The 25,524-nt window shown below is 44.0% G+C and overlaps 2 protein-coding genes across 4 annotated transcripts in view; one reads left to right on the forward strand and one right to left on the reverse strand.

The window, feature by feature from the left end:
- Positions 1-11,939, forward strand: part of fez1 (fasciculation and elongation protein zeta 1 (zygin I)) — a 68,128-nt gene extending 56,189 nt beyond the window's left edge. The window contains exon 10 of the mRNA XM_061751044.1: positions 11,476-11,939. Within this exon, the coding sequence (XP_061607028.1) occupies positions 11,476-11,504 (29 nt within the window). The 3' untranslated portion in view covers positions 11,505-11,939. The remainder of the gene's footprint in view (positions 1-11,475) is intronic.
- Positions 1-25,524, reverse strand: part of esama (endothelial cell adhesion molecule a) — an 83,771-nt gene that overhangs the window by 14,218 nt on the left and 44,029 nt on the right. The window lies entirely within an intron of this gene.

Genomic DNA, 25,524 nt, shown 5'->3' on the forward strand with positions numbered 1-25,524 from the left:
TGTTCCTTTTGATTGGCCTGCGAAGGCTTTGTGTGCGGACATGTATCTGCCTTGTGCCGTTTAATTGGTGAAGTGGAGTCAAATGACACTAGTGACTGAGGAGTATCTGCAACATTTGCACAAGCAACATTGTCCCAGATTATCGCGCGACGAGTCACCTTAAACTGCATACACTCCTTGAAGTCTCTATGCCCTTTACACAATGGTCATTGCACCGGACTATTGCTATATTAGTCATTCAAACTGTTCTAAGTGCGAGAGGACTCTGCATCTTTTTGCACAATTATCAAAAAATAAATAAATAAAATAAAATAAAAAAATCGTCCCGGCATTACCAGATAACAAGCGACCCTTTATTGCTCAGTGACTATTTTTCTCAATGTCTTTATGTCTCAAAAGTGTTCTCTGTCAATCTGTTGTCATACTAGGGCGGCTCCAACTACCGGAGACAAATTCCTTGTGTGTTTTTTGGACATACTTGGCAAAATAAAGATGATTCTGATAACATTGGATTGGTGTAAACAGCGCCCAACGCAGACGTGGAAGTCAAAGTCTAAAAATAAATCGCGCACGCAATAATTGATTAATAAAAGTAGCGAGCGGCGTGTAGATCATTGTAACTCAAGTAAAAGTAAAAAGTATGATGCATTTAAACTACTCTGAAAAGTACAATTTATCCAAAATGTTACTTGAGTAAATGTAATGGAGTAAATGTAGCGCGTTACTACTAGGCTTTACACAATTAGGATTTTTGGGGCCGATCAGCGAGTTTAAAAAAAAACGATAACCGATCACCGATCCGATCACTCGATGGAACAATGCGTCTGTTATGTCATAATTTGCCAATCCGATCAATGATGTCATTGCCATCGTGCACAGTATATTTGAATCCAAAAGCTAGTTTATTTTTAGCCTTGTCGCATATCTTTTGACGTAGTCCTGTAAATATCTGATGGTCAATAAAGTTATTAAAAAAAAAAAAATGTCGGCGGAGTGGAACAGATAACCCATAATGCCCGGATCAGACTACAAGAAAAATTTGCTCTTTCACGATTGCACTATGTCAGACTGGTAACGGTGGTAACGGAATACTGCAATAAAATCTTGTATTCCGTTACCACCGCATCCCGTTTTTTACAATCATTGGGCTTTATCTTGTCAACGCAAATGCGACCGGATGCACTCGTTACCGTTGCGAGGACAACAACAGTGGATCGGGCCGACTGTATTATAAGGACAAAATGGGGATCCTTGAATGAACGTCCTCTCCCGAGCACCGGTGACCACCACTACGTTTTTCCCCATTTTATTCTTTTTTGACCAACACACCCGGCGTGATCCATTGTTGTTGTTGTGGCCATGGTAACGAGTGTATCCAGTCAAGTTTGATTTGACAAGATAAAGCCCAGTGATCATAAAAGATGTCAAAAGACATGAAAAAAAAAACTAGCTTTTGGATTCAAATAAACTGTACACGACGGCGACGCGAAGTAAATGTCTTTTTCGATGTCGATCTATGACGTCATTGATCGGATCGGCGAATTATGACATGAAAGCTGATCAGCATAAAATGCTAATTATCGGCAGATACCGATCAAGCCCATCAGATCGGTGTAAAATCTAGTTACTACACACGTCTGGTTATAATTTACCGTAACATCGGTGTGAATCTTATTAGCATGTCCAACCAGGTCCCTCTGCTGGTCATTTATTATTATTACAGTTGATTGACTGCATATCAATACACCAAAATTGCGCAGTACCCTGTGATGTGACTATTGTGCACACGTACATTGCGATGACAATGCCCAAAAGATATATTGTGCAGCCCTAATTATTACTGTATATGTACGTATAATTCTTCTGTATAAGGAAAATTGGGTGCCATTGATATGTGAATTGCTGCCTTATGTAGCTTTATTAAAGCCAAGTGAATAGAATTGAAACAATGCCCCATGGAAAGAGATCTCAAGTGAGTAGGTGTAGGTGTAGCTATCAGTTCCCCTGCCACTGTGGAGATAAATGAAGCAGATCCGTGTCAGTAGAGAGTGAATGTGTAGGCTTCATTCCCTAGATAATTGCATTAATTAAGTGATATGCGAGTGTACAATATAGACCACATAGAACAAAAGCTTTTACTACCGTGTATGTTAGGTTCATTGAAGATTAAATGAACTATAACTAAAACAGGGGGCACGGTGGACGACTGGTTAGCACGTCTGCCTCACAGTTCTGAGTGCTGGGGTTCAAATGCTCGCCCCGCCTGTGTGGAGTTTGCATGTTCTCCCCGTGCCTGGGTGGGTTTTCTCCGGGCACTCTGGTTTCCTCCCACTTCCCAGAAACATGTACGGTAGGTTGATTGAAGAATCTAAATTGCCCTTAGGTGTGAATGTGAGTGCGAATGGTTGTTTGTTTATATGTGCCCTGGGATTGGCTGGTGACCAGTTCAGGGTGTACCCTGCCTCCTGCCCGATGACAGCTGGGATAGGCTCCAGGACACCCGCGACCCTAGTGAGGAGAAGCGGCTCAGAAAATGGATGGATGGATGGATTTTTTCTTATGCCGCCTAGGTTTTATTTGGGTAAATGTCTCCCATGCTGAAACAGCCACACTTAAAATTCCTATTTTCAAAAAAATTATTGATTTAAAATTTTAGGCATTCACAGTCAGTGTTGCCACAGTTACCTTGAAAAAGTAACTTTGTTACTTTACTGATTACTTGAGCTTAAAAGTAACTTAGTTACTTTACTGATTACTTGATTTAAAAGGTAACTAAGTTAGAAAAAAGTAACTTTTTAGTTACTTTCAGCAGCTGCACTCAGCAGCACTTATCCACAGTACAAAAACGACATTAGAAAAAAAGCATTAGCTTTACCGTACCCATTACTTGGTAATGTACGCCACACAAGTTACACAATGATGTCATCAACATGAACCATCCATCCATTTTGAGGAAATGAGTGCAGACTTGACATGCCAAATAGAAACCTACAGTAAATGTAAACAAGCACATCATTCTCAGTACACTTTAAAGACTCATAACTAATAGATAGATAGATAGATAGATAGATAGATAGACAGACAGACAGACACAGACTATTGCAACCCTGCCAATTGTGTGGGGGTTCATGAAGGCAACTGTGTGTGTGTGCATGTGTGTGTGTGTGTGCGTGTACATCGTGTACAACGAATCTTAGTATTGACAAGACTTTTTTTCAACTCTGCATTTCCATGCATCTGGGTCATATCAATGCATGGTGACTATTGGTGCTGGCCTCTCCCAAAGCAGTTTTCCGGGTGTGCTGTCCCAAGTTTTAAATGCAGGATGGGCAGATGCATCAAATTTCCATGCACTCGGTACAAGTTAAATCAAGCAAAAATTCGCTTTTATGTGGTTGCTGGATTGCCCAAAATTATCCGAGTGAATGATTTATTTGCTGGAACTCAGTAATATGTTTGTCTTCCGCCATGTTTGTTTGCCTATTCCACTAACATCTAAAATTCTATCACCTAAAATTTTATTTTGCGCTTGCGGTGCTCTCCCAAATATTAAGTGAATGATGTCCACTAATGAAAACTAGTTGCCGAATCCTGCACACTGCACAAAAGTTCATTCGGGCTCAGCAGTGTCGCTTGGTGTGTAGCACCTGTCTTTGTCACCCCTGTCATATTGGAATGAAAGTGTAGGCCACCCTTTTTTTATAACCACTAGGTAGTGGTGGCATTTTGGAATGAAAGTGTACAGCTTTTTCATAACCACTGGATGGCGGCATACATTTATTAAATGTAAGTTTTTTCCATTTGCCTCTATACCTATGTATAATGCGCACTATTGACTTTTGACAATTTCTTTGGGGAAAAAATTTGCATAATACACCAGAAATTACGGTATGCTGTATGCCTTCTGCCGTGTACAGTGAAAACCAGGATATATCCGTGAAGAGAACACTACTCCAAAGTGACACACGGCATTGAATGTGAGGATGTGTGCCCACTCATGTCGGTTACGACAAACTGCAGTCAGGTGTAGACCTCATGAGGATGACGAGGAGGTTCCCTGAGACGGTTTCTGATAGTTGGTGCAGAAATGATTTGGTTATGCAAAGCAGTTGTTGCAGCAGCTGTCCAGGAGGCTCTTCTCAGATAATCTTGGTGCGGTTATACATAGTCCACGACCACACAACAAGACCATTTGGGGAAAAAGCTGCCTTTTGTTTGAGCAAAAAATATTTCCAAGCCTTACGTCCCTCAGATTCAACCTTTTAAGTAACTAACAATTTATAGTCAATACAGGTCAATATATGCAACAGAACAATATATTGAAGATACTATGTTTTTGTCATAATTTGCACGCATTTGGGCCCAATGGTTAAGATCATTGCCAACCACCGTGGGGGACCTAGGTTCAAGACCCCGACTGGACCATCCACCAACATCCCTCATGGCTGTGGTGTCAAGACACTGCTACCCTGAAATCCTCCCTGGGTGCTTCAGCTGCCCCCTGCTCCCGTGTGTTCCACTAACATGTGTATGTGTTCACTGTGATGGGTTAAATCCAGAGAACTAATTTTGTGTGCATGCATGTTCATGACAATAAAAGGTGATTCTTCTTCTTCTTCTCATTTTGGGCTAGGAGGTTTTGGTTACTCATAATGCCTGTTTTTTACTGAGTGCCTTTCAGTGAATGACTTATTGTGAAATCATACTAAACTACTGTTAGAACATCTTCTGGTTAGACAATCTGTTGGAAATTTTATGTGACACAAACATTGTTGCCAGTACATAAAAAGTAAATAGCAAAGCAGTGACATAGACATGAGAGATGGACTGTTTTGGTGTAACTCAATAAATTATAACTGACAGTGGTTGTTTAGCAGCAGGAGGTAGAGTACTGCAGCATAAAAGAGTCATGAGCTCAAATCAAATCAAAATTGTACTTTTTACATTGAACATTCGGGAATCTGAAATGAGCTTTAAAACGTCTTGGAAGACCTTAGGTTTCATTTTTTGTATTCTTTATTAATTTTACGTCTTACAGTATGTTTAGCGGAAAATTGCACTGTTTTGGTCAACTACCACGGGACTGCCCCTATAACGTATAAAGCACTGTACCTATGCCCATATACAACCCCAATTCCAATGAAGTTGGGACGTTTTGTTAAACATAAATAAAAACAGAATACAATGATTTGCAAATCATGTTCGACCTATATTTAATTGAATACACTATAAAGACAGGATTTTTAATGTTCAAACTAATAAACTTTATTGTTTTTAGCAAATAATCATTCACTTAGAATTTTATGGCTGCAACACGTTCCAAAAAAGCTGGGACAGGATCATGTTTACCACTGTTTTACATCGCCTTTTCTTTTAACAACATTCAATAAACGTTTGGGAACTGAGGACACTAATTATTGAAGCTTTGTAGGTGGATTCTTTCCCATTCTTGCTTGATGTACAGCTTCAGCTGTTCAACAGTACGGGGTCTCTGTTGTCGTATTTTACGCTTCACAATGCGCCACGCATTTTCAATGGGAGACAGGTCTGGACTCCAGGCAAGCCAGTCTAGTACCCGCACTCTTTTACTACGAAGCCACGCTGTTGTAACACATGCAGATTGTGGTTTGGCATTGCCTTGCTGAAATAAGCAGGGGTGTCCATGAAAAAGACTTTGCTTGGATGGCAGCATATGTTTCTCCAAAACCTGTATGTACCTTTCAGCATTAATGGTGCCTTCACAGATGTGTAAGTTACCCGTGCCATTGGCACTAACACAGCTCCATACCATCACAGATATTGCCTTTTGAACTTTGCGTCCATAACAGTCCGGATGGTTCTTTTCCTCTGGCCCGGAGGACACGATGTCCACAATTTCCAAAAACAATTTGAAATGTGGACTCGTCGGACCACAGAACACTTTTCCACTTTGCATCAGTCTATCTTAGATGAGCTCGGACCCAGAGAAGCCAGCGGCGTTTCTGGCTATTTTTGATAAATGGCTTTTGCTTTGCATTGTAGAGTTTCAAGTTGCACTTACGGATGTAGCGTCGAACTGTATTTACTGTATTTATTGGTTTTCTGAAGTGTTGCTGAGCCCATGTGGTGATATCCTTTACACATTGATGCCAGTTTTTGATACAGTGCCGCCTGAGGGATCGAAGGTCACAGGCATTCAATGTTGGTTTTCGGCCTTGCCGCTTACATGCAGTGATTTCTCCAGATTCTCTGAACCTTTTGATGATATTATGGACCGTAGATGATGAAATTCCTAATTTCCTTGCAATTGTACGTTGAGGAACCTTGTCCTTGACTATTTTCTCACGCACTTGTTCACAAAGAGGTGAACCTCGCCCCATCTTTGCTTGTGAATGACTGAGCAATTCAGGGAAGCTCCTTTTATACCCAATCATGGCACCCGCCTGTTCCCAATTAGCCTGTTCACCTGTGGGATGTTCAAAACAGGTGTTTGATGAGCATTCCTCAACTTTCTCAGTCTTTTTTGCCACCTGTCCCAGCTTTTTTGGAACGTGTTGCAGCCATTAAATTCTAAGTTAATGATCATTTGCTAATAACAATAAACTTAATCAGTTTGAAAATTTTAATATCTTGTCTTTGTTGTGTGTTCAATTAAATATAGGTTGAACATGATTTGCAAATCATTGTATTCTGTTTTTATTTATGGTTAACACAACGTCCCAACTTCATTGGAATTGGGGTTGTACAAACAAGTTCGTATCACTCCCAAGGTACTGTCAACACATCATTACATGGAAAATTGCAATATGCAAGTAAACTTAAACTGAAAATAATCATTAAAAGTAAAAGCAAAACTAAAGTTTTATTTTGACTGGACCGGCAAATGGGCTATATAAAGAATGAATGAGATAATAGGAAGGACTATTCTGATACGCTCCTTATTTATATACTGTACTGTATTTGTACAGACTTTACGTACAGTGTTCCCTCGTTTTTCACGGTTAATGGGGACCAGAACCCCCCGCGAAAGGTGAAAAACCGCGAAGTAGGATTTGCCCCCCCCTAGGAATTTTCGTGGCTGTGTATGTGGGTACCAGAATGTTTAAAATATGTAAACAGTATTTATACTTTACATATTTGAGACAAAGATTACAACAGTACACATATTTGCTTAAATCTTTAATTATAAAACCTTATACAGTAATTAACATTTACTTTGTCCTGATAATATTAGTGTCCAAACTCACTGTCTTTTCCCTGCAATCAGCAATCCACAATGCCAATACAGCTTCCATTTTCACAATTCTCTTATTACGCGGAGTTACCACACGTTTCGCTTCCTTATTGAAGGTTATTGAATCAGTTTGGCGGATGTTTGCTTCCTCTTTCTTGATGTACCGCACTGTAGTTTCATTCACGCCATAATGACGTGCCACAGATGCATAACTTCTGCCCTCTTTGATCAAATCTAAAAGTTTCACTTTTTCACTGATGGTCATCATCTTCTTCTTCATCTTGTGCGCCCCGGAGGAAGCTTTCGCAGGGGCACAGCGCTTCGGCAGCATTGTAAGGGCTTGCTTAACTAATCCAAAAAAATATCGCTTAAACAAAAAAAGTTATTGCGAACACGAGACTGGCGAGACACAACAAGGGATGATGCTGGGTGAGGCTGCGATGATGCGCAGCCAATCAGCTCACGGGATAAATACACTCATGCTCTCATTGGTCGATGTCACGCCGGGAACCAATCACGCGCCTTGCATAAGTGCCCGTACAGTACATCCATCCATCCATCCATTTTCTGAGCCGCTTCTCCTCACGTGGGTCGCGGGCGTGCTGGAGCCTATCCCAGCTGTCATCGGGCAGGAGGCGGGGTACACCCTGAACTGGTTGCCAGCCAATCGCAGGGCACATAGGAACAAACAACCATTCGCTCTCACAGTCATGCCTACGGTCAATTTAGAGTCTCCAATTAATGCACGTTTTTGGGATGTGGGAGGAAACCGGAGTGCCCGGAGAAAACCCACGCAGGCACGGGGAGAACATGCAAACTCCACACAGGTGGGTCCGGGGATTGAACCCAGGTCCTCAGAACTGTGAGGCTGACGCTCTAACCAGTCGGCCACCGTGCCACCCCGTACAGTACAGTCATGTACAAAGCCTCTGCGTCAACTCATCTCTTTGTTTGGCATGCAGGGAAACCTCTCGCACATCAACATGAAACCATGCGTCTTTCCGCAATATGGCTGCCGATATGGCTGTATTTTTATTTATTCATTTATTTTTTATGAATATTTTGGAAAAACCCGCAAAGCACTGAAGCCACAAAACATGAAGCGCGAAGTGGCAAGGGAACACTGCACTGCACTGCACATGTTTTTAGTACTTGTGTTTATTGGTGCTTTTCCCATGTGTACAGGATGAACACAAAATGCATTCTCTGCTTGCATGCATGTAAATTTTTGTCTGCAACATTGGTTGTAAAACCTCTTTGAAAAACTAATATATAAACAAGACGATCCTTAAATTAACAACAGTAATGGTTGGTAAATTGAATGCAGTTGTACTCTGTGTGTTGGTAATGGGGACACTAAAATTGTTGGGAGAGGACATGAAGCGGCACATCAGCGCTGAGAATGAGATTAAACTGTCATTGCATTCCTCTCTTGAGTGAATTAACTTCAGAGTCAAGTGTGTGTTGTACACGAGTTGCTCAGTGCTCCTTTTTGTAGCAATGGAGGCATAACATAAAGTGTTATTTCCCTTGATGAAAGTCTGGGTGTGCACATGTGTTTCTTTATGCGCAAAGCTCATGATTACAAGAGCCACTTCTGATTGAGCCTGTTTACTTCTTTGAGGCCTAACTGCAGATAAGGGATTATTTGAAGATTTTGATGGTGCCATTTTTTGGTAAACTAAGAGATGGGTGGAGTGGGTTGGTCACTTCCCGTGAGAATGTTATCAGCAACTTTGTTGTCAGAATTACACAGTGGTTCGGCTTATATGATATACAAGGTGCCATTAAGAAATACAAAATTCCAATTTCTTTACCGAATTACATGCAATGTACTGTATATGAAGTTAATGACCACCAAAGATGTGATAGTAGGGATGAGCTACAGTTAAAAAATCATCAACACAAAATCGAAACGAGCGATGAAAGTGAAGTAGGTACTGTACATGAGGGCCGCGGACATATTTAAGACGACAGCAGTTTTCACCAGCTCATTCTGTACTGTATTTACGTAAAAAGGGTACCTGCTAACATTCAATGCTCTAGTCATCCACAGATGACTGCCTCCTCTTCTGCATACACAGAGGGAGGTCTCCATGCCAGAGTATTTGCGCTGCTTTAAAAGGGAATTAAATAACCCGCTTCGCGTGGACAGGATTGTGACGTTGGCTGTGAACATGCCCAGACCAGCGCAGATGTCACACTTGTAAATGCACTGGGTTTACATCAGTCCATTAAATTACCAAAACCGAGTCTAACCCCCCTCCTTGCAGAGGATTTGCGCTAGTCACGAAAACAGAGCCCCTTGTCTCTGGTGTTTGAAATCACCACAGGTAGAATGAAAACAATTTACTTGACTAACACTGTATTAGGCGGCACGGTGGACGACTGGTTAGAGCGTCAGCCTCACAGTTCTGAGGACCGGGGTTCAATCCCCGGCCCCGCCTGTGTGGAGTTTGCATGTTCTCCCCGTGCCTGCGTGGGTTTTCTCCGGGCACTCCGGTTTCCTCCCACATCCCAAAACATGCATTAATTGGAGACTCTAAATTGCCCGTAGGCATGACTGTGAGTGCGAATGGTTGTTTGTTTCTATGTGCCCTGCGATTGGCTGGCAACCAGTTCAGGGTGTACCCCGCCTCCGGCCCGATGACAGCTGGGATAGGCTCCAGCACGCCCGCGACCCTAGTGAGGAGAAGCGGCTCAGAAAATGGATGGATGGATGGAACACTGTATTAAGCATGGCAGGCCAGTACCGTAATTCTCCCCCTAAAAATGTCATTGTGTGTATTATACATAGGTAGGACGAAAATGAACAAAAGTTGTATATTATCATTCTTATTATTATTATTATTATTATTATAGACATATAGCAGTACCTACCTCAGGGTAGTGAAAAATATGTACTTGCATTCCAATATGATATGTAATGTCTAATGTTACTGTCATGAGCTATCCTTGTAGTTCCTGTTCCTCGTCACCCCCCATTGCACCGGATGAACCCATCTGACTCGGCAACAACAGGTTAGACCCCCAGGAACGTCAGTGCCGTGTCACCCAGCGACTGTGCATTTATTACGGTAAATCTCCACATGCCCCTTGAGACCCAAAGACGAGGTTCACCACGGCGCTCTTGGGTTTACCACTTCCCCAAGCTCTCCCTCCCGTATGACGGTTACATTATCTACAACAATGAAACATTAAATATGAGTGTTGCATTGGGCTGTAGTGCTACACCCTGTGTGGGAAGGACAGGACAAGATAGAACAGGACAAGGACAGGAGAAGAAGCATGAAAGGGTTGTGAACCCGGCTGTACAACTACAAAGTGTGGTGGGATTAACTATGTAAATTATAAAAATTTACAAGACGAGAGTATAAGTGAGGGGATACACAAGCGATTTGCATATTCACGAGTAATTTGTCGTAATAAGTGTGTGGCCCCACACCCAGTGAAAGAGTCCCAGGGGGTCGTGCCTGCGGATACATGCAACAGAATTGACACCGTTTTACATACATGAAGAAGTGTCCTGTAATTGCTGTGCCCGCACCGCGGAGGCTGGTGAACCCACCCAATCAATCGAGGGGCGGAATCGCACCGAGAGCAGCCCGGTGGACGGGACACATCCCACACCGAGGGACTCAGGGCATTCCGCCGGCCACACCGAGGCGCCCTGACAACTGGCCACCCAGTGGGGGCCGCAGGGACCCAATGCCACAGACGTGCTGAAACCCGGTCCGACACCCACACCTCCCAATCCCATACCAGTCCCCCAGGAACCCTTTGATATACATATGTGCCCAGATGAGATGAGCGACAAAAATATATACAATGGGTGGTGTGAGTGTGTGCTAAGTGAGTGATTAAGAGGCATGGCTCCTGCAGGTCGGGCCCATTAGGCCGGACAACCACTGACCATGAGTAGAAAGTAGGTCAGACGGTTTGGCTTTCCTTGTGACCTCCCACTCTAAACCGAATGCCATAAACTCACTCTGCGCTTTATTGGTCTCTTCCCAATCACCAAAATCCTCAATCCCACATCTGTTCACCAAAAACTTCCACAATCTCTCAAAATTCATCTGACGTTCCATGTGTCACTTCTCAAGCCTGTCTCCACCTGCGCTCTGCCTGCATAAAAGCCTGCCAAATCCTGGAAATCCTCGCCAGAGTATTAATGTTTAACCGTGGTACACCAGCCTAGTACATTCACGTAAGCTACGCCTCATTCGCAATATTCTGATTTCCATGTTACTCCTTGTCCTCAGTACTCCATCCGTGTTCCCTGCCTTGCTGACCTCTTCCACCATGCTGCAAAGCCATCCATCTGCTCACGCCACCGCCTGCCGCACGTTCCCCGTCTCGACGACCCGCCATTACACCTCAGTGGTCCAATTCACACTTCCTTTTCAATAAACTATTCACCACAAACTTCTCAGCCTCCGCTTGCTTCTGGGTCCAGTTAAAATGGATACCTCCGTATCGTGACAGTTACAAATTGATATAAAATACGGTAACAAAATTTTCACCATCATGTCCTCCCACGGAGCCCGCCAGGCCTCACCCTGACCTCTCCACAGACTGGCGACAGAGGCGGCCGCTCCGCGATCCTGCGGGTTTCTCCAGCAGGATATCCAAGCCAATGATTGATGGTGTGTAGAGAATACCGGTAAATTGTTTATTGCTATGTAAGACTGTACTATTTTTAACAGTACTATTAAAATGTTATACTCATTGAGAATTTATTTGAGTCGATCACTGTCTTTGTTCTTTGCTAATATGAGAACTGGAGTAGAAATGGTGAGGAAGCCACATGAACGGTCTCCTATTAAAACATTTCAGAAATTAATAAAATTTATTTTGTCTGCACATGCACACAGAGCAAAATATTTATTTGAAAAACCTAATAAAATACTGATAATGCTTAATTTTCTTTAGCATAAATACCAACAATTCTGGGGTGCGCATTATACTGTACATAGGGGGAAGTTAAATCCAACTGCGGGAGGGGGATTTTGGGGGTGTATTATACTAGTACAAATGAGAAATTACGGTATTTAGAAATGTCATGATAACAGTACAAGAAAGCATAAAAGCTTCTTGCATTTGTGGGGCTTATCCAAACCATTTATTTAAAATATTTTTATAGATATGAATGTGGGTTTAGAGTCACTGATGGTGTAGTGGTACACTCGCCTGACTTTGATGCGGGCAGCGTGGGTTCAGTTCCCACTCAGTGACGGTGTGAATGTGAGTGCGAATGGTTGTCCATGTCTATATGTGCCCTGCGACTGACTGGGGAACAGTTCAGGGTGTAGGCTGCCTTTCGCCCAAAGTCAGCTGGGATAGGCTCCAGCGCCCGCGACCCTAACCAGGATAAACTTTGTTGAAAATGGATGGATGGATGGATGGATGGATGGATGTGGGCGCTGTCACTGATGGTGTAGTGGTACACTCACCTGACTTTGGTGTGGGCAGTGTGGGTTCAATTCCCACTCAGTGATGGTGTGAATGTGAGTGTGAATGTGCCCTGTGACTGACTGGTGACCAGTTCAGGGTGTAGTCCGCCTTTCGCCCGAAGTCAGCTGTGATAGGCTCCAGCATCCCGCGACCCTAACCAGGATAAGTGGTGTTGAAAATGGATGGATGGATGTGGGTGCCTCCGGTGGCTTGCAATAGTGGTGCAGTAAATGTACCATTTGGTGGAGAAGCATTACCAAACCCACTATATTGAGCAACAATTTTGTGCCCTCCTTTGTTGTTTTGGTTGCAGTACGAGAAGTGGTCACACACGACTGGGCTGAACAAAGGTGCATGTCAAGTTTACACAGACAAGCCTTTCTAGCATTTACAGTTCATCCATTCATCCATCCATTTCCAACACCGCTTATCCTGGTTAGATTCGCTGGAGCCTATCCAAGCTGACTTGGGGCAAAAGGCGAACTCCACCCTGAACTGGTCGCATTTAAATAGAAATTATCATTTTGAAATCTTAATTTTTGAGTTTGTAAAAGTGTCATTTTCGCGATCCGAAATGCTATTGTGGTGTAAAGTTGCAACGTAAGACCACAATTGTAATCACATTTTGATTTATGCTTTTCTTTTCTTTTTTTCTTTCTTTTTTTTTAAAGATGAGTCATGCATATCCATATAATCTGAAAAAAAACAAACATTACTGGCCAAGGAGGGAACTATTTACTGCTATGTTGTTATGTGTAAAATATAATTACTGACATTATTATCTTTATTGCGATAAGGTACTGAATTTCAGAGATACCCTCTTTAGATGTTGGTAACATCTTACCTAGATGGTAAGAAAAGCCTACTGCACATACATTTCTCATTTTCTTATTATCACAATCTTATTTGTATGCGTATACAGCCAATCATTTACACAAAGTTGAAATAGAAAGGTTAGCTTACAAACAATTACAATGAAAAAGTGTCAAATAGTTTCGGTTACAGGTTACAAGCTTTGTCATTGCCATTTATTTTAATTAAAACTTAAACAATCATTATTGCTTTTATTGAGCAATCTTAATTGTAAAATATACCTTTAAGTGGCTAAGACGTCCATGCAATTTCTACATGACTACATCGAATTTATGAAATAAACATGAATTAGAGTACTGTTCATCCTGATTTGAAGCTGCTTAATTCTGCTAAGAGTCTTTTTTCAAGTGCATCTTTAGCAACACATTTCACATAGTCAGAACAAAGGTATTTCATCATAAGCCAGCACTGAGTGTGTTGAGCAATCCAGTCCCAATCGTATTTTTACATCATGCTAAGGAGCTGGCAGCGATGCAGCTTTTATAACTATCCGTATGTAACACTTCAGGGATTTTAATTAAATTTGGGCCATTTTCTAGATCTTCTCATAGTAGCCCTTAGAGTTAAAACAAGCTTGCTCTCTTGTTCGTGACCCAACATTTCCAAACAATGGCACTGCTGTTTCCTCACTTACAGAGACATGATGCAGAATTAATCCCATTATAGTGACTTGATCACTTCAGATGCTTTTCAAAATTGTATTATTGTCTTGTTGGCCATCACGACCAATGCAGGACTGTTCAACACACACACAGGCATGCAAGCACACAACATGCACACACACACGCACAGCACCAAGGTTTGAGGGCTGGAAACCAAAGCAGTACTCATCATCTGATAACCATGTGATTGTATTCCTTCCATTATAAATAAAGGAGAAATAGAGCAGCAGCCATCTCAGAGAAAAATAATGCATAAAATGGCTAAACTAAGAGGGTGGGGGTGATGAAGCGGGTGCACGACAAGAATTTCACTGGTGTGTGTGTTTGTGATTTTATATGCAGATATTTGTGTGTGATAATGTGTTTACGTTTATTTATAACTTTCCATTTACCTGGTGATACACATCACTGATGGAATGTTTAAACATCCTGCTCACCGACTGTTTTTGGAGATTGGGATTTATGTTGTAATAGCTACATTCACCCTGCAAACTGTCTACTATATGGAAAGTAAAATGTAAATTTTACAGTCCCTTTGTCGTTGCATGTTGGTGACAATTTGGATGTTTATTTTGAGCCTTTGCACACATTTCCATACATACAGCATATTAAAGTGTAAATGAGTAATGTAAAACTAACATGGTAAGACATATTGTACTTAATGAACAGGATGTGAGACGCATCTTCAAACAACAAAAGATTAACAAAGCGGCAGGCCCAGACCATGTGTCCCCATCCTGCCTCAAAGTCTGCGCGGACCAGCTCGCTCCAGTCTTCACACAGATCTTCAATAGATCTCTGGAACTGTGCGAAGTACCATTCTGTTTCAAATGCTCCACCATCATTCCAGTCCCCAAGAAACCTGCAATCTCGGGTCTAAATGACTACAGACCTGTCGCCTTGACATCTGTGGTCATGAAGTCCTTTGAACGTCTCGGGCTGGACCACCTCAAGAGCGTCACAAGTCCCCTGCTGGACCCCCTGCAGTTTGCCTACCAAGCGAACAGGTCTGCGGATGATGCAGTCAACATGGGACTGCACTTCATCCTAGAACACGTCGACAGTGCAGGGACCTACGTGAGGATCCTGTTCGTGGACTTCAGCTCAGTGTTAAACACCATCATCCCTGGACTCCTTTCATCCAAGCTTATCCAGCTCAGCGTCTCACCTGCCATCTGCCAGTGGATTTACAGCTTTCTGACGGGCAGGACACAGCAGGTCAGGCTGGGGGAGGCCACCTCATCCACGCGCAGCATCAGCAGTGGGGCGCACCAAGGTTGTGTCCTCTCTCCACTGCTCTTCTCTCTCTACATGAACGACTGCACCTCAGCGCACCCGACTGTCAAACTCCTGACGTTTGCAGATGACACCACTGTCATTGGCCTCATCAAGGACGGTGACGAGTCTGCATATCGACAGGAAGCGGAGCGGCTGGAGCTGTGGTGCGGCCGACACAACCTGAACACGCTCAAGACTGTAGAGATGATCGTGGACTTCAGGAGGCATCCTTCGCCACAGCTGCCCCTCACGTTGTCCAGATGCCTTGTGTCAACCGTCGAGACCTTCAAGTTCCTGGGAATTACAGTCTCTCAGGACCTGAAGTGGGCGACCAACATCAACTCCGTCCTCAAAAAGGCCCAGCAGAGGATGTACTTCCTGCGGCTTCTGAGAAAGCACGGCCTGCCACCGGAGCTGCTGAGGCAGTTCTACACAGCGGATCACATCGACACAGCGGATCACATCGAATCAGTCCTGTGTTCTTCCATCACAGTCTGGTTTGGTGCTGCTACAAAAAAGGAAAAACTCTGACTGCAACAGACAATCAAAACTGCTGAAAGGATTGTCAGTACCCCCCTACCCACCCTTGAGGACTTGCACGCTGCCAGAACTGAGACAAGAGCGTGCATAATCCTCTCGGACCCTCCGCATCCCGGTCATCAGTTCTTCCAGCTCCTTCCCTCAGGTAGGTGCTACCAATCAATGCAAACTAGAACTAGCAGACATTCCAACAGCTTCTTCCCTCTTGCGATCAACTTCTTAAACACCTAACCTAAAATTCCATTACAACATGCTGCCAATTTCTTTACTTGAGTTTGTTGTCACATTTCTGTTGGGCCAATTATACATTACTCGTGCACTCACTGTAGTTGTCTCGCCACGCTGCACTATTTGCATATCTGTTGTTGACCAATACTGGCCACTCATGCCAGAGTAGCATCTGCTCCATTTGCACACTGATTGGGGAGTATCTGCAACATTTGCACAACCAACATTGTCCCAGATTATCGCACTACTCGTCACTTTAAACCTCATACACTCCTTGAAGTCTCGGTGCCCTCTGCACAATGGTCATTGTGTGGACTATTGCAATATTAGTCATTCAAACTGCTCTAAGTGTTAGAGGACTCTGCATCTTTTTGCACAATTGTCAAATTTTTTTTTTTACCGGCATTACCAGATAACCAGCAACCCTTTACTGCTCAGTGACTGTTTTTTTGTTTTTTTTTGTCAATGTCTTTATGTCTCAAAAGTGTTCTCTGTCAATTGACTGTCTGTTGTACTAGAGCGGCTCCAACTACCGGAGACAAATTCCTTGTGTGTTTTTTGGACATACTTGGCAAATAAAGATGATTCTGATTCTGATGTGTTATTGCAGTGAAATCTGATTGTGATGTGGTCTTAGGCTGACCAGACATCTGGATTTCCCCGGACATGTCAATTTTTGTAAGCATTTGTCTTCCAAAGAAAAACACTGTCAGTACAGCATTCATACAGACATTAAAAAAAATCTTCAGGGGGAAATTTAAAGGAATAAGCTAAGGTCAGAGACTACATCATCAACAATATGCAGAGTATCACATATCGTGGTGCGCACTGACCTATATATACAATTTAATTAATTAATTTATTATTATTAATATAGTGGAACGGTGGACGACTGGTTAGCACATCTGCCTACCTGGGTTCAAATCCCGCCTCGCCTGTGTGGCGTTAACATGTTCTCACCGTGCCCGCGTGTGTTTTCTCCAGGTACTCCGGTTTCCTCTCACATCCCAAAAATATGTATGGTAGGTTAATTGAAGAGACTAAATTGTCCGTAGATGTGAATGTGAGTGCGAATGGTTGTTCAGGATGTACTCGCCTCTCGTCCGAAGATAGCTGGCATAGGCTCCAGCACGCCCGCAACCCTAGTGAGGATAAGCGGTATGGAAAATGAATGAATGAATATTATTAACATTTATTATATGTAGAATATAATGTATAGCATGTGTTTTGACTGCCCAACTTCCAGTTTTATTAGAATTTTTTGTCCTATCATATTTCAGCTTCTGTGTGTTGCCATGTCATTGTAATCTGCCCAGGGGCTTCAGAATCCCTATCTCTGGTTTAGGACACACCATAAACATCCATCCATCCATCCATTGTCAACACCGCTTATCCTGGTTAGGGTCGTGGGGTGCTGGAGCCTATCCCAGCTAACTTCAGGGAAAAGGCACACTACACCCTGAACTGGTCACCAGTCAATCGCAGGACACATATAGACATGGAGAACCATTCGCACTCACATTCACATTCACGTCATTGACTGGGAACTGATCCCACCCTGCCCGCCCCAAAGTCAGGCGAGTGTACCACTACACCATCAGTGACACACCATAAACAATGGCTGTTTTTCTTAACCAATCAGATGTCAGATTCGCTACTTTCACATCACTATCCGCCTTCACTGTGGCGCTGAGTGACGGGTGCATTTTCCCATCTTTGATTGGTTGGATTTTACCATCCATCGTCCTGCCTCAAACTCAATGGGATTCATTCGCACAGGTGCCTTAATTAAAGCTGGACAAATATCGGACATGATTAAAAATACATTTTCAAGAAAAAGTGGACATTGTGAGGACAGTTAGGCCAGCTTGTTTCAACCCGGAAAAGGGTTTATTTGATTCACTTCTCGAGCAGCAACAACTTGCTCGTTGTGAATGCTAGCTCTGACTACCCAACACAACTATAGGAGGAGCAAAGGATTAAGGAGTTTGTTTATAAATTGTACATCTCTCCGTTGAGTAAGATGTATTTTATTTAAAGTTTTTATTTATCTTTTTTTGTGTGTGCTTTTGTCATTTTATTAGAACGGCTATATTGTAGTGTAGAGGTTTGTACTTTTTTGGAGGTGATGTATTGGAACATAAACGTTTAACTATATGTTTCTTGCTTTAGCAATTAATAATGGTATACATCCTCAAATAATGTATGCTTAAATTTCTCTCTCTCTTTCTCTCTCTCTCAGTAATGCCACACATATTGCGTTTGTGTCCATCATTTATATATATATATATATATATATATATATATATATATATATATATATGTGTGTGTGTGTGTGTGTGTGTATACAGGGTGATTAAAGTGTAACGCCCTATTTTAATCCATCCATTTTCCGTACCGCTTTATCCTCACAAGTTTCGCGGGCGTGCTCGAGCCTATCCCAGCTATCTTCGGACGAACTGAACCCTGAACTGGTCGCCAGCCAATCGCAGGGCACATATAAACAAACAACCATTCGCACACATATTCACACCTAAGGGCAATTTAGTGTCTTCAATCAACCTACCGTGCATGTTTTTGGGATGTGGGAGGAAACCGGAGTACCCGGAGAAAACCGACGCAGGCACGGGGAGAACATGCAAACTCCACACAACCCCGGTCCTCAGAACTGTGAGGCAGATGTGCTAACCAGTCGCCCACCGTGCTGCCGATTTTAAAATACATATAATTTATTCATATGTTGTAATATTTTTCTAAAGTTTTGTGTATGTTAAAGGACCAAGTCTATTCTACTAAACCAACAACTTTGGAAGAATTTGAAGGGCCAATACGAGAAGTTATGTCTTCCATCCCACAATAATTCCTTGTGAAATCACTTAATGGGGTTCCCAGGCGGCTTGAGAAACTGCCGGCGAATGCTGGCGCCCACATCGAATTTTAAATAAAACTCCATGCAATGCACTTTCTTCTCATGTTCATTTCTTGTAAGAATAATAGTTCAGAAATGAATTATAAGTATTTAAAAATAGGGAGTTACTTTCCAATCACCCTGTATATATATATATATTTTTTGTTTTTTGTTTGCTGTGTGTATAAACATAACCAGTATCCCAAAAATACAAAGACAGCCCAATACCCCTCTGTAAACACACATATTACTTCCTCTGTTTTGTGTAGATACTGGAAAAAGCTGTCTCTTCTGATAGAGTTGTACTGTGGCTTCATGAAACAGTTTGTGTATATAGCTGGGGTTGAACCTTAACCTTTTCTGGAATGTAATCTGTACATAAGAAAGCAGACATTAACACCTCATTCTTGAAAAAGCTGCCATCTGGAGCATTAAGTGATAAATATGCAACCAGGCTCTGAGCTGTAGCTTGCAGTGTCCCTGTGGGTTAATCTGTGCCATTCTGAAAAAGGCACAACCATGCGGCTTTTTCAGCATTTATTTAAAATCAGCAAGTATTCAACATTACACACACACACACACACACACACACACACACATACACACCCATACACACACGCAAACAAGTGACTGATGTCAAATGTCATCCCACTGTGTGTGTGTGTGTATTTGGGGAGCCGCAGATTTAAAAATCAATAAATTTATTTTTATAGAAAAAATCTTTTTCAGTTTTCTTTTTGTTTTCTTCTTCTTTTTTTCGAGGGGGAGGGAGGTGGGGGGGACCAACCCTGAAAATGCTTATTAGTAAATAGTAAAAATAAATCAACAATTATAATGGGTATACTGTGTATATACAGTGGAACCTATACAGAACGGACTAATAGGGGTGGGGGTGGGGGTTTGTGGGATTCTGATATAGTCACATTGAAGCTTGTCTTTTTTTTAGGCCAATTGCACCCATATGGTTCGGTTTTTTAGGTATTTTTTTCCCGTGGCCTAAGACGCCCAGTACAGTACAATAAAAAAAAGCTTGAAAATGTTTGAAAGTTTCACATTTTATCCAAACCTACCTCGCTTGGTCATTCTTGACGTACAGTACTCATCATAGGCAAGTCGCTTTCATGAGCCTTCCTTGTTCCAAATCTGTTGCCAAAGGCAACCGGCTTGACAAAAAGACAAGCATGTTCCAGATTCCAGAGACTGTATGTACAATATATATATGTATATATATATATATATATCCATTTTCAACACTGCTTATCCTGGTTAGGGTCGCGGGACGCTGGAGCCTATCCCAGCTGACTTCGGGCGAAAGGCGGACTACACCCTGAACTGGTCGGCAGTCAGTCACAGGGCACATATAGACACGGACAACCATTCGCACTCACATTCACACCGTCACTGAGTGGGAACTGAACCCACGCTGCCTGCACCAAAGTCTATATATATATATATATATATATATATATATATATATATATATATCTCCAATGCATGATGGCGCCTACCAGTGTGGTCGCCTCGGTAACGCGCTCTCTAGTATTGTCTTTGTTTTTGTGTTTTTCGTCCGTCTTTGGAGACCTTACACGACTCACTTACACAAGGGGAGACCTGCTAACCATCAAGGAGTCTACTCCAGACTTTCTGTCACCAACTTTCGAATATCCGCTCAGTTTTTTCCCAGAGTTACTCACCGGAGCGGCGTCCGCGGTTTTCGGCGCATGGAGACGGAAGCGGCGCCACAGAGGGAAGCGAGCCGGCATTCAGGTGAAACTCCGCAAGAGAGGACACAGATTGGCGTTCCCGTCGATCCACCTCGCGAACGTACGCTCCCTACCCAACAAAATGGACGAGCTTCATCTTCTGTTAAAGACACGTAAAGACTTCGGACGTTCCGCGGCCATGTGCTTCACGGAGACCTGGCTTTGCGACGCTGTACCCGATGCCGGCATTATGCTTCCCGGTTTCCACATTCATCGAGCGGACCGCGACATGGAATCATCGGGGAAAACAAAGGGCGGTGGGATATGCCTCTATATCAACGAAAAATGGTGTACGGACGTCACGGTCATCAGCACACACTGCAGCCCGCATTTGGAGTCGCTATTCTTAAATTGTAAACCATTCTACTCGCCACGTGAGTTCGCATCATTCATTCTCGCTGGCGTCTATATTCCGCCTCAAGCTAACACGAACGCCGCATTACTAACGCTCGCCGATCAAGTCAACGAAATTGAAAAAAAACACCCCGACTCACCCCTCATTATTCTCGGGGACTTTAACAAAGCTAAACTCAACCACGAACTCCCTAAATACAAGCAGCACATCGACTGTCCTACCAGGGAAAATAATACTTTAGACCACTGCTACACCACGGTAAAAAACGCATACCGTGCTATACCTTGTGCAGCCTTGGGCTCGTCTGATCACTGCTTAATTCACTTAATACCGACGTACAGGCAAGAACTTAAATGTGCGAAGCCTACAGTGAAAACAGTCAAAAAGTGGACAAATGAAGCCAAGATGGAACTTCAAAGCTGCTTAGACTGCACAGACTGAGTGTCTTTGAAAATTCAGCTGGCAGCCTGGATGAATATACGGACACTGTTACATCCTATATCAGTTTCTGTGAATAGGTCTGTGTTCCAACAAAATCATTTCGCACATTCAACAACAATAAGCCGTGGTTCACTGCTAAACTTAAGCAGCTTCGCCAAGCTAAGGAGGACGCATATCAGAGCGGGGACAGGGCCCTGTATAATCGAGCTAGAAACCAGCTGACCAAAGAAATTAACATTGCAAAGAGGATCTATACAGCAAAGTTGGAAAAACAGTTTAGCGCAAACGACTCTAAATCAGTCTGGCATGCATTCCAGTCGCTGACTAATTACAAGCGACGATCCCCCCAAGCTGAGAACAATAGCACACTAGCCAACGACTTGAATACCTTCTACTGCAGATTTGAAAAGGACAGTTTCACACCACACACCAATCCGGCCGCACCCGCGACCACAATCACACCTCTGACCTCTGCGTTAACCATCCATGAACAGGATGTGAGACGCATCTTCAAACAACAAAAGATTAACAAAGCGGCAGGCCCGGACCACGTGTCTCCATCCTGCCTCAAAGTCTGCGCGGACCAGCTCGCGCCAGTCTTCACTCAGATCTTCAACAGATCACTGGAAATGTGCAAAGTTCCATCCTGCTTCAAACGCTCCACCATCATCCCAGTCCCCAAGAAACCTGCAATCTCGGGTCTGAATGACTACAGGCCTGTCGCTTTGACATCTGTGGTCATGAAGTCCTTTGAACGTCTTGTGCTGGACCACCTCAAGAGTGTCACAGGTCCCCTGCTGGACCCCCTGCAGTTTGCCTACCAAGCGAACAGATCTGCGGATGATGCAGTCAACATGGGACTGCACTTCATCCTAGAACACCTCGACAGTACAGGGACCTACGCGAGGATCCTGTTCGTGGACTTCAGCTCAGCGTTCAACACCATCATCCCTGAACTCCTTTCCTCCAAGCTTCTCCAGCTCAGCGACTCACCTGCCATCTGCCAGTGGATTTACAGATTTCTGACGGGCAGGACACAGCAGGTCAGGCCGGGGGAGGCCACCTCATCCACACGCAGCATCAGCACTGGGGCGCACCAAGGTTGTGTCCTCTCTCCGCTGCTCTTCTCTCTCTACACGAACGACTGCACCTCAGCTCACCCGGCTGTCAAACTCTTGAAGTTTGCAGATGACACCACTGTCATCGGCCTCATCAAGAACGGTGACGAGTCTGCATATCGACAGGAAGCGGAGCGGCTGGAGCTGTGGTGCGGCCGACACAACCTGGAACTGAACACGCTCAAGACTGTAGAGATGATCGTGGACTTCAGGAAGCATCCTTTGCCACAGCTGCCCCTCACGCTGTCCAGCTGCCTTGTGTCAACCGTCGAGACCTTCAAGTTCCTGGGAATTACAATCTCCCAGGACCTGAAGTGGGCGACCAACATCAACTCTGTCCTCAAAAAGGCCCAGCAGAGGATGTACTTCCTGCGGCTTCTGAGAAAGCATGGCCTGCCACCGGAGCTGCTGAGACAGTTCTACACAGCGGTCATCGAATCAGTCCTGTGTTCTTCCATCACAGTCTGGTTTGGTGCTGCTACAAAAAAGGAAAAACTCTGACTGCAACAGACAATCAAAACTGCTGAAAGGATTGTCAGTACCCCCCTACCCACCCTTGAGGACTTGCACGCTGCCAGAACTGAGACAAGAGCGTGCATAATCCTCTCGGACCCTCCGCATCCCGGTCATCAGCTCTTCCAGCTCCTTCCCTCAGGTAGGTGCTACCAATCAATGCAAACTAGAACTAGCAGACATTCCAACAGCTTCTTCCCTCTTGCGATCAACTTCTTAAACACCTAACCTAAAATTCCATTACAACATGCTGCCAATTTCTTTACTTGAGTTTGTTGTCACATTTCTGTTGGGCCAATTATACATTACTCGTGCACTCACTGTAGTTGTCTCGCCACGCTGCACTATTTGCATATAGTGGCCACTCATGCCAGAGTAGTATCTGCTCCATTTGCACACTGATTGAGGAGTATCTGTAACATTTGCACAACCATTGTCCCAGATTATCGCAGTACTCGTCACTTTAAACCGCATACACTCCTTGAAGTCTCAGTGCCCTTTGCACAATGGTCATTGCACCGGACTATTGCGATATTAGCCATTCGAACTGAGGACTCTGCATCTTTTTGCACAATTGTTGTTTGTTGTTGTTTTTTGTTAATGTCTTTATGTCTCCAAAGTGTTCTGTAAATTGACTGTCTGTTGTACTAGAGCGGCTCCAACTACCGGAGACAAATTCCTTGTGTGTTTTGGACATACTTGGCAAATAAAGATGATTCTGATTCTGATATATATATATATATATATATATATATATATGTGTGTGTGTGTGTGTGTGTGTGTGTGTGTGTGTGTGTGTGTGTGTGTGTAAAGTGAATCGTTACACCCATATCAGGGGGTTCGGTACCACATACTCCCGAAGCAACCCCCACAGGGGACACGGTCGAACGCCTTCTCCAAGTCCACAAAACAGGCGTTCGACCGTGTCCCTCGGGGGGTCCTGTGGGGGGTATGGGGTACCGAATACCCTGATACGGGCTGTTCGGTCCATGTACGACCAGAGTCAGAGTTTGATCCGCATATCCGGCAGTAAGTTGGACTCGTTTCCGGTGAGGGTTGGACTCCGCCAAGGCTGCCCTTTGTCACCGATTCTGTTCATAACTTTTATGGACAGAATTTCTAGGTGCAGCCAAGGCGTAGAGGGGGTCCGGTTTGGTGGCCCCAGTATTGCATCTCTGCTTTTTGCAGATGATGTGGTTCTGTTGGCTTCATCAAGCTGTGACCTCCAACTCTCACTGGAGCAGTTCGCAGCTGAGTGTGAAGCGGCTGGGATGAGAATCAGGACCTCCAAATCTGAGACCCTGGTCCTCAGTCGGAAAAGGGTGGCGTGCCCTCTCCAGGTCTGGGATGAGATCCTGCCCCAAGTGGAGGAGTTCAAGTATCTTGGGGTCTTGTTCACGAGTGAGGGAAGACTGGAACGGGAGATTGACAGGCGGATCGGTGCAGCGTCTGCAGTGATGCAGACTTTGTATCGATCCGTTGTGGTAAAGAAGGAGCTAAGCCGAAAGGCGAAGCTCTCGATTTACCGGTCGATCTACGTTCCTACCCTCACCTATGGTCACGAGCTGTGGGCCGTGACCGAAAGAACAAGATCCCGAATGCAAGCGGCCGAAATGAGTTTCCTCCCCAGGGTGTCCGGGCTCTCCCCTAGAGATAGGGTGAGAAGATCGGTCATCTGGGAGGATCTCAGATTAGAGCCGCTGCTCCTCCACATCGAGAGGAGCCAGATGAGGTGGCTGGGGCATCTGATTCGGATGGCTCCCGGACGCCTCCCTGGTAAGGTGTTCCGGGCACGTCCCATCGGGGGGAGACCCCGGGGACAACCCAGGACACGCTGGAGAGACTACATCCTTCGGCTGGCCTGGGAACGCCTCGGGATCCCCCCCGGAAGAGCTGGATGTAGTGGCTGGGGAGAGGGAAGTCTGCTAAAGCTGCTACCTCCGCGACCTGACCTCGGATAAGCGGTAGAAAATGGATGGATGGATGGATGGATGGATGGATGAATCGTTACACCCCTAATATAGTATATATCCAATTTGGTCAGTTTCACAATTGATCAGTCTCCACGTGGGTTTTACTCTTTCAAATTATTGATAAATCTAAAGTATTGAAAATGGCTCGCTCTCTTTGACGACATAATGTTATTAGCTCAACAAACGTGCCCTTTTTATGGGGGGG

The sequence above is a fragment of the Phyllopteryx taeniolatus genome, chromosome 17 (genome assembly GCF_024500385.1).
Source record: "Phyllopteryx taeniolatus isolate TA_2022b chromosome 17, UOR_Ptae_1.2, whole genome shotgun sequence".
NCBI lineage: Eukaryota > Metazoa > Chordata > Actinopteri > Syngnathiformes > Syngnathidae > Phyllopteryx > Phyllopteryx taeniolatus.